General features: G+C 55.0%; 2 protein-coding genes across 11 annotated transcripts; one reads left to right on the top strand and one right to left on the bottom strand.

Moving 5' to 3' along the window:
* Nucleotides 1–31: 31 nt before the first annotated feature.
* Nucleotides 32–9493, bottom strand: TMEM208 (transmembrane protein 208; the record flags this gene model as incomplete). Of its 10 annotated transcripts, none has more annotated exons than XR_013996872.1 (6): nt 32–316; nt 416–500; nt 636–798; nt 880–939; nt 1348–1443; nt 1541–1924. XR_013996872.1 is itself a non-coding variant. In XM_081107510.1 (6 exons), the coding sequence occupies 3 exons, from the start codon at nt 796–798 to the stop codon at nt 179–181; spliced, it is 360 nt and encodes a 119-aa protein (XP_080963636.1). In that variant the 3' UTR covers nt 32–178. The 10 variants fall into 10 exon arrangements, 7 of the variants coding, with proteins under 7 accessions (XP_080963636.1, XP_080963635.1, XP_080963637.1 ...); XM_081107510.1 differs by lacking the exon at nt 1541–1924 and adding an exon at nt 8912–9493 and having other exon boundaries at nt 662–798; XM_081107509.1 differs by lacking the exon at nt 1541–1924 and adding an exon at nt 2075–2190 and having other exon boundaries at nt 662–798.
* Nucleotides 2289–14281, top strand: LOC308530803 (uncharacterized protein). Its single transcript, XM_081107518.1, has 7 exons — nt 2289–2324; nt 5543–5644; nt 10498–11490; nt 12639–12854; nt 12982–13125; nt 13343–13560; nt 13647–14281. The coding sequence occupies exons 1-7, from the start codon at nt 2301–2303 to the stop codon at nt 13813–13815; spliced, it is 1866 nt and encodes a 621-aa protein (XP_080963644.1). The 5' UTR covers nt 2289–2300; the 3' UTR covers nt 13816–14281.
* The last annotated feature ends 1725 nt before the right edge of the window (nt 14282–16006 follow it).

Below are 16006 nucleotides of genomic sequence, written 5' to 3'. Positions count from 1 at the left end.
CTGCCTCACGCCTCATCATCACACAGCCATTAGCCACATTCTAAGCCATTTATTCAACAATCCTATGCCTTAGACTGCTTTTGGCCCCTGGACTAGGCCCTCGTTACTCCTAGCATGGGGCCATACAGCCTGATAGAGCCACCTAAGGCCCAGCAACCAGTGGTCACAACGTTAGTGGCTATAATCGTTTCATCTGCCGCCGTTCCTGCCGGCGCTGCCTTTTCTCATTGTGCTCCGGCGCTGGGGCACCACTGTCCGCCGTGAACCAGGGGCCCAGCACATTCACCCACAGGAGGTAAAGGGCCCGTCCTGGAGCCTAGGAGAGAAAAGGTAACTTGAAGCCAGGTTCAGGAAATGAAAGAAGAGAATGGTTAGATGCCCCAGCCCCTTCTTGGGAGTCCAACAACCCACGCACCAGGAGCCAGAAGGACCAGATGTAGAGGGAAAAGCAGCTGAGCACCTGCACAATGGCTGTCAGTAAGATCACATCCTTCAGGTGCCTGTGGATGGAAGGGAGACTGCAGGGGCCAAAAATAGTAGATGGGCCCCAATTCACCTCCCACCCCTTCAAGTTGCAGGCAGCTGTGGGTCTTGGGCTATCTGGGCCCCAGCACCACAGCCCTGGGGCCGCTCACCTGAGCTGGCGGCGGGGGACACTCACTCTGCCATGCCCTGCTCCATGTTGAGGTCCATTCCACCATCCATCAGGGCCCCATCCTCAGAGAAGGCCGCCCGTGCCATTGAGCTCATTGAGTGGTAGCTGGCCCCATATACAGCCAGACTAAAGCCCAGGGCCATCTGCAGAACAAGAGTGGGAGTATCAAAGGCCAGCCACTAACCCTGTGTGTGTACCCACTTCCCAGGATGGGGAACACTTACCCAGGCCCAAAATGAGGCAGATGAGTAGAAGAAGACCAAGTTCACAAGACAGTAAATGGCCTGCAAGCAGACACAGGATCAGGCTGGGATCAAAGCTACCCCTAAACCATGGACCTCCCTTGACTCTGACCAAGAGTTTGGCCAGGCTGTGGAAGAAGACAGGTTGTTTCTTAAGGGATGGGGGAAACAGAGGTCTGAGTACCCAGACTACCCTCGGCCACATCAGCCTAGGAAAGAAGCCTCTGTATTTGGAGTGGTCAAGGCTCTCGAGTCCACCTCATTTTGTTGTTTTGTTTTGATTACTCAACATTTCCTTTGTACAGGACCGATTGATTGATTGGTTTCTGGAATTTTCTTCTAAAGCCTTGACTCACATACCACCACCACTCCACTGCCGCAGCCCCCACCACCCAGAACTGAGGGCTCTGGGACCTTGGGCGGGCACAGAAATAAGAGCCAGGCACTCACATTGGCCCCCAGTATGATCCGCAGGTAGAACTTGAGGGTCTCTCTGTTCTCTTCGAATATCTGCTTCTTCCCTCTTGTCCCCACTTTGCCCTTGGGCTGCAGAAGAACGGTGAGAGGCCTGTCAGAGCCCTCCTCAGCAGGGTCCTCTTCCCCCTCCCCACCAGTCTCGTTAGCTACCGAGTCCCAGCTGCACCTCAGCCAGTTCCCGTTGGTGCTCCAACCTGGCACAATCCTCGGGATGCCTACCCCTCCTCCAGGCAATCCTGCTTAAGGCAGAAACCATCCTTCCAACAACCTCAGCAATGCTCGCCTCCTGCACACCCTCGGACAATACACCACTGGGCTGGCACCGCCTGTCTTCCCTGGTAAGCTACGTCTTTGGGCTGATGACCCCGCCACGGGGAATTCTGAGTGGCGTTGAATAGCGCCCCTCCCCGGCCTCCGCTGGAGTGGGCAAGATCTCGGCTGACGCCCACACCCTTCTGGCCCCTCAGATCTTTAGCCAATTCCGGTTACTATGTGATACTGACGCCCACCCCCACTCCGGCACCCGTTCTGGTACGGTCCAGCGCCGCTCCCTTCCACCCCCGTGCATCTAGTACGGCCCGGGCACCGAATGGCGCCCCCTCTGGCCGACCCGCTTCTCTTGATGTCCCTCCTGTTTTCAGTCTCCCAGGCCCTGGGAGTGCTTTGCCGATGCGGACCCCGCCCTACCCGCTCTCCTTACCGCCATGGTGCGACGCAAATACCCAGCCGGGGGAACAAGGAATAGAGAATGAAACCGCAATCACCAAGTCCCACATCGGCAGCACAGGCACTTCCGGTGCAGACCCAAATCGTCACAACTGGGACGGAAGTGAGTGGAGCACTTCCTTTCCTAGCCCCGCCCCCCGGGGCCCGTGAGACTACACTTCCCAGATGCCTTGCGCGGGGGCGGAGGCGGCGGGGATGCGATGGCGGAGTCGCTGCCCCTGGAGGTGAGAGGAGGCCGCCCTCAGGTCCAGATCGGACCAGGCCCCGCCCTCAGGGTCCCGGGCTGTGGGGAGGGGCTGTCAGACCGCTCGCCGGGTCCCGCTGGCCGGGCGGAAATGACCCGTCCGGTAGCTGAGAGGACTTGCAAGCGATGGGTAACGGCCCCACCGTTAGGCTACTCCGTCCCCTTAGTTGGGGGACATCCTCTTCTTCCCCATCGGCCCCCGGAGATGGCTGTTCTGTCACCTCAGAGAGAACGGGCCCCTGCCTGCCCACCTTCTCTTGAGATGGCCGCCCCTCCCCCTCAGTTCTGGAAGGTATCTGCTCCATCCCATCGTCCCCGAAGGGTAACCGATCTCATTCCATTGGTCCCTTGGGATGATCGGCTCATTCCCTCCACCCCGAGAGATGGCTGTCCCCTGCCCCTGGCGGCGGGAGACTGCCTTCCCCATCAACTCCGGGCAGGGTCGCCGAGTTCTGTCCCCGAAGACCGGCCTGCTCCCCCTTCCCTCCGCCTCCAGCGATGGCCGCCGCCCCTACCTCCTGGGCCCCAAGGAATGTTTGCCCGTCCTCCTTTGCCTGAAGCAAGACCCCTCTGCCGCCATTATCGAGAGCAGGTCACAGGTTTTGTCCCCAGGAGACTCTGGGATGACTCCTCCATCCTTTTTGCCCTGAGAGTTGGCCGCCCTTTCAATGCCTCCGGGAGACTAGACACCTTTTCCCCATCAGCCCTGGAATGGCTCTCCTTCCCCTTAGCAAAAATAGAACTGCTCCCACCCCACTGAGCCCCCTGCCTGGCTTCTTGTCTCCCCTTGGCCCCAGAGGTAATCCATTTCACCCACATAGGTCCCAGGAATGACCAGTCATGCCTCCTGGGATGGGGTTCCTGGGATGGCCATCCACGCTTATCACTGCCTGCTCTGGTCTCTAGGAAAGCCACTCCCCTTCCCAGCTCAAAGCATCCCCTCCGTGAGGACAGGGGTTTTGCCCTCTACTATTCATCGACCCTTGGGTTGGCTGCTGAGCCCCAGAAGGTGGAATGGCCACTATCTTATCTCAGCTCGGAGATAAGGTATCTGCCTTCCCTGAGGGTTGGAGGCTTGGTCATTCCCAGTCCCATCAGTGTTTTCTTTCCCGCATCTACCCTCCTCCCCAGTCATTCTCTCAATAATTGAACAGACATTTGGTGAAAATAGAGGTAGAGGACTATCCATCCTTAATTCAATCCAGTGAGTGTTGGCTGAGCACCTTCTGTATGCTAGGAATGAGAGGAGATCAGAATGGGCTGATGAGGTCAAGCTCAAGGAAGGGCATTTCTGGGAAAGAGGCTCACCTGGACAAAGGAAATAGACGAGCTGTGTTTGCAGGACGGTGGGGAGACTGGGTTGGGGAAGCTCTGGGATCAGGGGTCTAGTTGGGCATGGAGGCCTGGCGGTGCTGACCCAGGAGTGGAGATTGTGTTGTGAGGGTCCTGGGATACCCTAGAAGTTTTCATCAGGGGTGTGCTGAGACCGAAAGCTATTTTTTGGGAAATTAACCTTGCTGTAGTGTGCAGAATGATTAGCAAGAATGAGCCTGGAGGCAGGAGAGTCAGTTGGAAGATTGTAAAAGGAATCCAGGTTTAGAATGATGAAAGTCTAGGCTACTAAGTAAAGTTTCAAAGGTAAAAATATTAGTAACAGCAATCCAGCAACCATTTATGGAATACCTACTAGGTGTCAAGCACATCATAGCCAATATAACTATATCTTAATCCCCGTGAGACTATGACATATGTTATATATATATATATTTTTTTAATTGATTTCAGAGAGGAAGGGAGAAAGAGAGAAACATCAATGATGAGAGAGAATCACTGATTGGCTGCCTCCTGCACCCCCCCTACTGGGGATCAAGCCCACAACTTGGTTTTGTGCCCTTGACCGGAATCGAATCTGGGACCCCTCAGTCTGCAGGCCGATGCTCTTCCACTGAGCCAAACTGGCTAGGGCAGACTATGACATGTTTTCTAATATCCCCATTCTAGGAAGTAGTGGAATTGGGGTTTAAATGAGTCTAAGTTAGCCTGGCCTAAAAGCTATGCTTGACACCTGTGTCTGAGAGCAAGGGATAGAAGAGCAGGACAAGTACAAAGTATTATCAAGATCTTCAGAGGAGTTGCATGGTTGGCATTTCCAGCTCAGGTGCTGGAAATTTGGGAGATGGGACTGCTTTGGACTGAGGGCAGAATATGAATTCTGGTTGAGATGAAGGTGATAGTAAAAATATTTGGGTGAAGGCTTCTGTGGACAGTTGGCAACACTGGACATGAATAAGGTAACATGAGGATATTGAGTTGTGGGTTATTCCTATAGAGGTAACTGTCGAAGCCATACAAGTGTTTACTAGAAAGTAAACAGATGGAAAGACCAGGTCTGAGCCCTGGGAACCACTGAAGATCCAGAGACAGGGCAATTGGAGTGGAGAGTGGAGCCCTAGAAAACAGAGTGTCATAGGAGTCAAGGAAGGAAGATTCCAGAAGACAAGAAGAGTTAACATCAGATCATTCCTGGCCTCACAGCCGACTCCCTTTACAGTTCCCTATAATAGGGCTTCCAGCCTCCCCCACCCCTCCCACCAGCCTCATAGAGCATAAGTGTAGCGAGGGCCTGAGCCTCCTCAGCTGGGTCTTGCTGGGATCATTTCTTAGCAGCTGAGAAGGCAAGTTGGCAGTGGAGAAGACGGGGAAAGAGTGGGTTCCCAGAGCCTGATCTACAAGGGCAGGAAGAAGGCGTATACCTTCCTGGAAATCAGAGCAGCACCTGACTTGCTGTGTTGTAGATCCTATGCAAGATATGTTATTTAATTCTCACAATATATATTAGACCTCATACCACTGCCATTTTGCAGATAAGAACAACAAGGCTCAGAGAGGTCAGCTGATAGAGTAAGGATTTGAATTAGGTTGATCTGGTTCCAATGCCCAGGCTCTTATGACAGAACTGAGCAGGAAGTTTGATTTTTATCAGTCTGTACAATCCTGTATCCAGACAAAGTAAAGGTTCATTCACAGCAAAGATACTTGGGAGGCAGAGATGGGACATGAGGACTCTGTGAAGCTTAGGATTCAAGATAAAGTAGAAGCCAGTGATCTCGTCCCCTCGGCCCTGCTGTGCTACCAGCCAGAGAAAGTTCCCCAGGCCCCCAGCTCTAACAGCCCCAATGCCCTCTCTTTTCCCTTCAGATGCTCACATATGTTCTGAGCTTCCTGCCTCTGTCAGATCAGAAAGAGGCCTCCCTCGTGAGTCGGGCTTGGTACTACGCAGCCCAGAATGCCCTTCGGGAGGTAAGGTGCCCACCCTCACCTGGCCCTTTCTCAGTTGTCTCTCACGTCAGCTTGCTCATGGCCCTGCTCATACATCGTCCATCCATGTATTCATCCTACATATTCATACATACATTATGTGCGTACCTACTTGGCTCTGGGACTCTACAGATGAATAAGGCATAGCCCCTCCCCCGAGGAGCCCATAGTCCAGTGGAGGAGAAAGACAAGTGATCATAACATCCTGTGCTCAGTGCTGTGACATTGGAATGAAGGGTGCACCGGAAACATGAGGAAGGACATCCAAAGGAGACCAGCAGCTTCGGGGGGGGGGAGGGCTTCCTGAAGGAATAGGGTGAGGATGAAGGTTGGCCTTCAAGGACTGGTAGCAACACAGGTGAAGGCACCAAGGTGTGAAATAGTTCTGGAAACAACCGCACAAGTTCCCAGTAACGAGCGTAGCTGTGTGTAGGACAAGTGGTAAGCGATAAGGTTAGAAAGGGGTCAGGCTACAAGCTGGTAGATGTGCCAGGTGGCATTGCTGGGGTTTTCTCCTGGTTACCATCCTGGAGCCTTTAAAGGAATGTTAAGGCTGGGGAGTGACACAGGGTGATTTGTTTCTTAGAATTCTGCAGTGCAGAGTGGGCTGGAGAGGGGGAGGCAGAGAATAGGGAGACAGCCCAGCTTGGAGGTGAATGCAGACATCGGTCCGAGTTTGAAAGGCAAGCAATGGTAACTCCTTGTTTTAATTTTTACATATTACTGAGGTTGAATAGTTTTCTCATTAGTTGACCATTTATATTTCCCTCTTTTGTTTATTCATGTTCTTTATCCATTTAACTATTGGGGTCTCGGTATTCTTATCTATTTGTATACAATTTTTATATATTAAAGAGCTTAATCTTTTACATATTTATTGAAATATATTCCTAGTATGTTTGCCTTTTAATTTTATTTGTAGATATGTGTATATTTATGAGATACAGAGATTAAACTAATATGTTGTTGATTTTGAACATCCTTTTTTTATTTCTTCCATTGCTTTTTATTTTAACATGTTTTTAGTGATTTTTATAGAGAGAGGGGGAGGGAGGGGAGGAAAAGAGAGAGAGAGAAACATTGATCTGTTGCCTCCTGTTAAACCCGTAACCAGGGTATGTGCCCTGACTGGGATTAGAACTGGCAACCTTTTGGTGCATGGAACGATGCTCAACCAACTGAGCCACACTGGTGGCTCTTCCATTGCTTTTTAAACTTAGGGTCCCTTGCCTCTTCAGAGATTTGGTAAATATACACTCGTGTTTTCTTGTTTTTTTTATTAGACTTTCTTTTTGCTCACAGCAAAATTGCTTCTTCTGTTTTACAGTGAATCTTTATGTTGTTTCTATCAGTGAAATTATTTTGATTTATGCTATGAGATAGAAGCTAAACTGATTAGTTTTCAATTAGCCCAAATACCATTTATGTATAATCCTCCCTTCCCCTTCCCTGCTGGATTGGAATCCGCATTTGTCACATATTAAATGTGGAGGGCCTGTTGCCGAGTTACCTATCCAGTGTCATTGAGCTTACTGTCTGAAGGAATTTGACTTGGACCTGTTTAAAACTTGAAGTATGAGACATCTGGATGGTAAAATCTAGTTGGTAGTTGGATTTCCGGGCAGGATGATAAGGAGGTAGTGCCCAGCTAGTAGATGCTATGGAAGGTTCCGGCTCACCAGGCCAGGCTAGGATGCTGGACTCAGTGGCTTCTTATTTTCCCTGACCTGCCCCATTTACTCCCAATTTTTCTCAAATAAGAAAGTAGACAAAGCAGCCCCCCGACATACACCCAGGCTCTGCCTGTTCCCAGGGGTAGGGGCTGGAGGCTAGTTGCCTGCTGCTGGGTTGGTCACTGTGAAGAACTTAGGACATTTCAGCTTCTGCCCTCCCCTGCCTTCACTTCTGCCTTCACCTGGAGATCTAACTCCTCTCTAAACACCAAAGCCCCTGAGTTCCAGGGCCTGTCTCCCCAGGCCTCCTAGAGAACAGGTGAGTTCGTTTTGGGCTTCTGTACCAGCAGAGAGAGGGCCGTTCCTCCATCAGGTGGCCTCCAAGTCTGCACACAGAGGCCTGGAGCCTCAGCGCGGGCTTCGGTAGGTCCAACGAAATCCTGGCCTCACAGTCAAAGGACATGTGTCACTTTTAGCAGGTTAGGGCATTTCCCAAAGGGCTCTGCGTTTACTCTGAAGACGCCAGCATCGGGAAAGGAGGAGACCAAGGGCTAGCTGGCCCCTCTGTGGATAGGGCGGCTAAATCTGGAGTAGGTGCCCTTATAGTCCTCCCTTGAGCCTCTAGAACAGCGGTTCTCAACCTGTGGGTCGCGACCCCTTTGGGGGTCGAATGACCCTTTCACAGGGGTCTCCTAAGACCATCGGAAAAACACATATATAATTACATATTGTTTTGTGATTAATCACTATGCTTTAATTATGTTCAATTTGTAACAATGAAATTGGGGGTCACCACAACATGAGGAACTGTATTAAAGGGTCACGGCATTAGGAAGGTTGAGAACCACTGCTCTAGAAGCATCTTCCTCTAGGGCCTGGGGAGGGGGCTTTGCTATACCAGGACCAAACTCAGGGACCTTGGAGCCTGCTGCTCTGCCCCCCACAGGTGATACATGTCCCTAAAAGGCTGCTCCTGGGCTCCTGCACTTGGAATCCAGGCTACACCACCAGGTGATGACTTAGAGGCTGCCCCCTCCCCACCAAGAAAAATGGTGGAAAGCAGGGAGGCAGTTGAGCTGGAAGTCCTTTAGGCCAGGCCCTGCCCCTTTATCCAGTGGCTTTCACTGTTACCAGCCTTGAACTTGGACCCCGGGCTGACTGCCAGTGCCTTCCTTCACTGTTTGTCTACCTTGTTTATAGGGAGGCAGTGGGAGAGAGGAGAACATTCCACACCTTCCCCCCACCTTTCCCCACCCCCACCACACCCCCCCATACACCACCCCCCCACAGCCCCGGGCTCAGGAAGGAAGGTAAAGAAGGAAGACTGAAGGCAGAAGGAGCTGGGGCCTGCGGGGGTGGCCGAGGGGGCGGGTGCTGCCTGGGTAACCAGCAGGCTCTGCACTCCCCCAGCCACAGTTCACTCCATGCATCATCAGACTGGCTCATCTGGCACGCAGGGCGTGGAAATGGCGGGAGGCCTGCTGTACCTCGCTCAGGGGAGGAGGTGTGGAAAGGAAACCTGGTTTGACCCCCCAATCCCTGTGGAAGCAGCCAGGAGCTGGTCCCCATCACTTACCACCCACGCCTCCCCATGACGACACCACGGTAGCCATAGATGACTGCTTCTCTCTGGCAGAAGTCAGGCTGGTTTCTCCGCACCTGGGGCTGAGTTCCATGTGTCTTCCTGGGAGGAACCTGTGGACGGATATCTTACAGGAGTGCACGTTACATGCCATGTCTACCTTTCTCCTCTTTGCTGTTCTGTGGGGCACCGCAGGGAATGTGGGTTCTACAGTTGCTGACAGGGCAGTTTTCCAGGGAGCTTGCTTTCCTGCATCAGGATCGTGTTGATACATTAAGACAAGAGCCTCTCTGAGTACCACTTGCCTGCAACCTGGGCCTCCTCAGGTAGAGGAACAGGGCTAGGATTTTAGAAGCCAAACCTTCTTCTCCCTCTGCCACAGACCTGTTCCACAAAGACCTGTACCCACTGCACTTTAGCTCCCTCTGGCACAAGGTCAGGGAAGGTTTTGTGAAACACCTCGTTAGCTGGGGCCTCCCCAAGCTCCTGCACAAGCCAGCTTATTCCCACAATGACTTAGCCCTGAGCTGGCCTCCTGCCTCCCCCGCTTCAGCTGTCTGCTCCCCACTCTCGCTCACCTGTTCCTCCAAGGCAGGGCCAGCTCAACTGCCTCGGCGCCCCTGGGATTCATTCATTCATTTCAGAGAGGAAGGGAGAGGGAGAGGGAGGTAGAAACATCAATGATGAGAAAGACTCATTGATTGGCTGCCTCCTGCCCGCCCTACACTGGGGTCCAAGCCGGCAACCAGAGCATGTGCCCTGACCGGGAATTCATATGTTGATGCTCAACCACTGAGCCACACCGGCTGGGCGAAGATTCATTCTCTTGGTTCCTGCCCCCAGAAATGGAGGCTCTCCTTCCTTACCTGGATAAGACGGACCCTCCAGAGAAGATTCTCGGGAATCACAAGCACTCTCAAACTCTGGAGCCTGTGGAGCTCACACGAGTTAGTGTGTGCACGTACACACATGCATGCATGCGCACATTTTCACTTACACACAAAACCCATTTTTGCAAACATGTGGCTGAGACACTGAAGCCACCGGGAGGCCTCAGCCTCACTGCCTGCCCCAGATCTCTGGCATCTGGGCCACAGCGGGTTGTGGTGAGTGACACCTGCCTCGCTTCTTCCCGCCTTCAGCTGATCTGAGGGCTATTTATATGCTCTTAAGAAAGTAGCGAAGGCTGGTTGCTTTCTAGTTAATGGGTCTCAGGGCCACCGTCTGCAAGTCCCAAAGGTTGGGGTCCTCCTGCTCCCTGGACCTCCTCCAGGCCATCCCCTACTCCTCCTGTACCCTGCATGCCAACTCCCCACTCCTCACAGGACTCCATAGGCATCTAGACCCATCCATCACTAATCTCCTGTCCTCCCCTTAGTCATCAATCCCCTTGGGCCCCAGTGTGACTTGTCCTCCAGCTCTCACTTCCCACCAGCACCCCTCAACCACACATGACATTTCATACCCTAGTGGGCCCCCTGTGTAGAAGGGTCCTTCCCTGACCTGAACCTCTAACCAGATCTGATGCCCAGCATCCTCTGAGGTGAGAGGGCTAACCCAAGTCTGCTGCTGCCCTTTAGATAAATGTGCGGTACAATATCCCTGTGTCCTCGGCCTCTCTCCCAACCATCAAGAGCCTGGGCCTCCGGGGCGTCTCCTGCATCGGCCTGACCAACCTGGATGGCTCACCAGCTTCACACCAGGTGCTGCAGTCTATTGCCTACCACCTGGGCCCCCACCTGCAGAGCTTGTGCCTCGGTGGGGGCAGCCCCACAGAGGCCTCCTTTGTGACCCTGATCCTGGGCTGTCCGGCCCTGCGTAGCCTTGACCTCAGTGGCTGCAACAGCCTCTTTGTATCGGGCACACTGCTCGCTCAACCCGAAACAGCACAGCAGGTCCGGCAGGCACTGAGCGGCCTCCGCGAGCTCAACCTGGCTGGCCTGCGAGACCTGGCAGACCTCAGCTTCAACAGGCTAAGCGGCTGCGCCCCCAGCCTAGAGCGCCTCTCCTTGGCCTACTGTCACCTCACCTTTGAGCTAGGCCCAGCCTGGGGCTCCATCAACCCCCAGGACTCCTCCCCGTCCCAACTTTCCTTCCACAACCTGCTGCAGTTCGTGAAGGAGCGGGCTGCTAGGCTGCGCGCCCTGGACCTGAGTGGCACTGGCTTGCCACCCGAGGCCCTGCAGGCCCTGGGCCAGGTGGCTGGGCTACAGCTGCAGGAGCTGAGCCTGCACGGCTGCCGGGACCTCTCCACAGAGGCTGTGGCTGCCCTTTGCCGCCAGCAGCCAGGCCTTACCTCCCTGGACCTCAGCGGCTGCTCAGAATTGGCTGACGGGGCGCTGCTGGCCGTGAGCCGGGGCCTGCGGCACCTGCGGCGCCTGAGCCTAAGGAAGCTGCAGCGGCTGACGGATGCGGGGTGCACAGCCCTTGGGGGCCTGCGGAAGCTGCAGCGCCTGGACATGGCTGAGTGCTGCCTAGTGAGCGGGCGGGTATTGGCCCAGGCTCTGGGCTCAGCGCGCAGAGCTCCACCCCCACTGGCCTCTCTCAGCCTGGCCTACTGCTCCTCACTCAAGGTGAGCCACCTCCCCTCCCCCCTCCCCAGGGCAGGGCTGGGAAAAGTGGAGGTGTGGCACGAGGGAGAGCTGCCCGGTGTTTGTGCCCAAGTAGTTAGAACTGAACTTGGAACACATTCTGGAAGGGGAAAGGGGCCTAGACAAGACAGTGTGGCTGTGCGGCCCCCAGCACCCTCCTGGCAGCTCCCACTGTGGGCTCAGGGAAAGGGAGGCCCAGCCCAGGAGGTGGCACCCACTGGGCGTGCCAAGTGCTCAGTGACCACTGCAGTTGGAGGCACTAAAAGCAGGTGTTCCAGGGGCTAGGAAGGCTGGAGGAGGAGGTGACGGAACTGAGCCCTGGGGGGAGGGGCACCGAGGTTACACAGAAGAGGCTTCTCAGGCAGGGCCTGAGGGGGGTAATGTGATGTGGGGGCAGCAGAGTCACTTTCTCTCTGAAGCCGGTCTCTTCATTAGGGCTCCGCCCTGTCCCTCTGGGTGGCGTCCCTGTCTCGGCAATGGCAGTCTTGTTTGGTGGGCTATTCCTTCAATCTATCCATGTGACCAGGGGATTCCCAACCTGAAAACCGCCTCTTAACCTTTTCCCCACAGCACCTCTCTTCCCCTGCCCGCCTCCATCTTCCTTTTACCACTGTTGTCTCTTAGCTGGACACTGGAGCCTCACATTCTTGTGTCTCTGTATCTCTCTACACACCAGTTTATTCTCCTCCGCCCTTAGCTCCCACTCCCCCCACCATGACTGCTTCTGCCAGGTAGCAGCCCTGTGCCCACTGTGACCTCACAGTTCTGCTTCACAATCTAGAGGGAGCATATCTGATTGGGTCAGATGTCCACCACTAGTCCAATAAGCTGTGGTCAGAGGGCAGCCTCAGCCCACCCCTTCAGCAGGGACTGGGAGCACAGTCAGGGCAGATACCTGAGACATTTCTACCAGCATCTTTCCTGCCCCAGCCAAGCGCTATCCTCCAGCAAACTCCTGGTGTCCTAGCCCCATGGCTCCCCATGTCCACTCCAACCTTTACCAGCACAGGGACATCATCGCCTCCCTCCGTGGGCCCTCTGCTAGCTCCTTATTGCCTGTCGGGCCAGAACCTTCTAAGTGACCCTTGCCATCTTTCCATTACTCTCTCCCTTCTCCACTTTCCTCCTAGGACACCTCAGTGCTCTCCCTGATCCCAGCGCTGGGACCGAGTCTCAGAGTGCTAGACTTATCCTCTTGTGTGGCCCTCACCAACCGGACCCTGCAGGCCATCTGCACCTACCTCACTCCCCTCTCAGTCCTGCGCCTGGCCTGGTGCAAGGAGCTTCATGACTGGGGGCTTCTGGGGCTGGGGGAACCCAGTGAGGAGCCAGCACAGAAAGCCCAGGTGTGGGACCCTCAAGGTCATGAAGGGTGGGTGGTCCCTGGGCTCACCTGCCCTCCTGAGTCTCTCTCTAGGAGCATTTGAGGGCCAAACTCAGGAGGAACTGAGAAGCAGGGGTCTCTTCCCACAGCCACACCAAGAGCTGGAGCATCAGGCCTCAGGCCCCATGGACCCTTCTCCCCAGCCACAGGGCCCCTCCCTGCTCATGCTGCAGGCCCTGCAGGAGTTGGACCTCACAGCCTGCAGCAAGCTGACTGATGCCAGTTTGGCACAGGTGTGGGACTGGGGGTGTGGATAGGCTGAGGATCCGGGGCTGGAGCCAGGGGCCTGACCGCCCCCCCCCCCCTTTTTGCTTAGAAAAAGTTCCTTTCTTGTTGGCTTCTGCTGTGTATGGCCTCTCCTTTTGCTGGGGGTGGGGAACCTAGAAGAGCCCCTGGCCCTTGGCTCCAGTGCCATACTACACCCCAGCCCCACATCCTCCATCCTTGCAGGTGCTCCAGTTCCCCCAGCTGAGGCAGTTGTCACTGAGCCTGTTGCCAGCACTCACAGATAACGGCTTGGTGGCTGTGGCCAGGGGCTGCCCTAGCCTGGAGCGCCTGGCGCTGAGTCACTGCAGCCTCCTCAGTGACGAGGGCTGGGCCCAGGCAGCCAGCTCCTGGCCGAGGCTGCAGCACCTCAACCTGTCCAGCTGCAGTCGGCTCACAGAGCAGTGAGTGTCCAACAATGCCAGTGCAGGGGCTGGGCTGGGCTGGGACCAGCCTCGGGTCAGGCACTCACACCGGGGCCTTCCTGCAGAACGCTGGATACCATTGGGCAGGCGTGCAAGCAGATCCAGATGTTAGATGTCGCCATGTGCCCTGGTATTAGCATAGCTGCTGTCAGGCGATTCCAAGCCCAACTGCCCCAGGTGATCTGCATCCAGTCCCGCTTCGTGGGAGGGGCTGACCTGACCCTAACACTCTGAGGCCAGGTCAGTACGCGGCCCTGTGGCTCAGCCTCATGCCCCTAGCCCTGGCTTCTTCACCTGGAGTCTGACTCAGTGCCTCCTGTTTCCCTCTGCTACAGACCCAGGGCTCCTTCCCTAAGCTATAAACACCTTTGCAAGGACTGGAGGTGGGGCTAATCCAGGGCAGCCTGGGGTGCTTCCTACCCCAGCCTGGCAGGGGGCTTGCCAGCTACATGAGGCCCCTGGAAATGCCAGCTCCTGATCTCCTGGCCAGGCCTGGGTCTGGAAGCCCCAGGCCCATAGGTGGCTGGGTTGGATGCTGGAGAGGAGCAGACCCCCCTCTTGCTCTGCCTACTTCCATCCAAGGCCTATGCCCTACCTTGTTCCCTATTCTAGTAGTCCCAGTCCCCTACCAGCGCTGAACTTTAGCACCCAAGCCTTATCTTTGTTGTAAACCCAAACAAGATTAAAAATTCCAGATTCTACCTCTTTATTTTAAGTTCTCTCCCCTCCCCACCTCAGTTGAAGCAGCCCTGCCCTGTCCAGGGACAAGGGAGGAAACACCAGACAACTTCCTCGGGTGTGGCCCAAAGCCCCCTAGGAGCCCCTAGCAGGTCCCAGCTTCCCCGTATGATGGGAGGTTCCAAAAGTCTGGAGGCCTCTCCCAGCATGAGCTCCCAGGCAGGTCCTGTAGCAAAGGCACATCTGTGTGCACTGGGCCCAGCCAGACCCCAGGAACATACTGATCAACGATGCCAGAGTCCATGAGGTAGTCTTTGGGGGGTGGGGCGGGGGGCGGCGGGCAGGGAGGCAAGAAAGACGATAGCGAACAGCCTCGCTGGGTAGGAAGGGTCCTTAGAGGTCATCTAGTCCAACCTCTTAAACTGCCAGGGAATTCTCAACAGCAGCTCTTAGAAAGTCTGTCGGGCCCTCCTTACGTCCACCTCCATTTTGTCCATCTGTCCATCAGTTCTAGGAGCAGCCAACTGGGCTGCCTGAGTGCCTGCTTTTTGTGGGGATTCAGAGGTGGTGAAGCTCTCCCAGCCGCCAGGGCAGTTGGAGAAGCAAATCAGCCAACAGGCGGGGACAGCCATGTGCACAAACCGCAACAGCACCTGGGACTGGGGACCCAGCGGAGTCACGAGCTTAGCCTGGGAGGTCAAGGAAGGACTCAAGGCAGAAAAAATGAGAAGCGAGAGAAGGGGCAATCAGGCAGAAGGGACTGGGGGGTGCACATGGCAGGCCAGAGCTGACACTGGAGTGGGGGGTGTCTAGGCCCCAACAGGGTGCAGGGAGGGTGCCAGCAGGGGCCAAGCACTGAGAACCCTGCACAGGGCCTAAACCACATACATGTCTGCAACCCATCTCTACTCTGCCCATCATGGTACCATGACCATTACCCCCTGGACAATAGGGAGACACTGACGAATACAGGATGGGGTAGTGTGTGTGATCAGATCAGCTTCATGTTTGCTAGAACAGCTCGGGTAGCTGGTATTGAGAAGACTGGAGACAGGAAACCAGGAGGTTCTTGTCAAGATGATGGTGGCCTGCACAAAGGACCACCAGACAAGGAGTACTGGGAGACTTAACAGCATCTGGGATCCCCACCCCTACTTCCACCTTGAACTAAACAGCAGTTATTCCAACTGTGGTGGGAAGTCTCCGGGTGCCTGAGTCAGAAGCATAGCTGGGGGAGGGGAAGCTCAGTACATTCTCCAAAGGAGATGTCATTTCATCACTTTTCAAGGCAACATGTTGACGGTTAACATTGTTTAAAAAGACATTTGAGGAGTTGCCGGGGAAGAGGTAGCAAGAAGAGTGGAAGAGGAGGTCAGTGGATGGTGACGCTTTCAGTCTGTCCTGTGGGCAGGGCTGCTCCTCTTGGCCTCAGAGGCTGGAGGTCCATGACCAGAGCCTCCTGGCGTGACCTCCAGCTGGGCCCAATCCCCCAGCCACCTCTGATCCCAGGAGCTCTGGCCTTCCTGTGCCCATCCCACCCTCCTGCAGTGGGTTTTAATCAGAATGCAGGCTTCCTGCACTGAACTCCTTCTTGTCAGAATATCCTCCCACCACTGGGGGATGTCTTTTGGAATCTTACATCTGCCCTTCAACACAAGGCAGGCCCAGCTTCACATCTCTCCTGTCCTGCTCCCACCAGAGGTTCTCCAAGTCCCACAAAGGACACGGGGCAGCCAAGCAAGGTTGA

This window comes from Myotis nattereri, assembly GCF_964212035.1.
Source record: "Myotis nattereri genome assembly, chromosome: 15".
Taxonomy (NCBI): Eukaryota; Metazoa; Chordata; class Mammalia; order Chiroptera; family Vespertilionidae; genus Myotis; species Myotis nattereri.
This window is presented reverse-complemented; position numbering and strand designations above follow the sequence as displayed.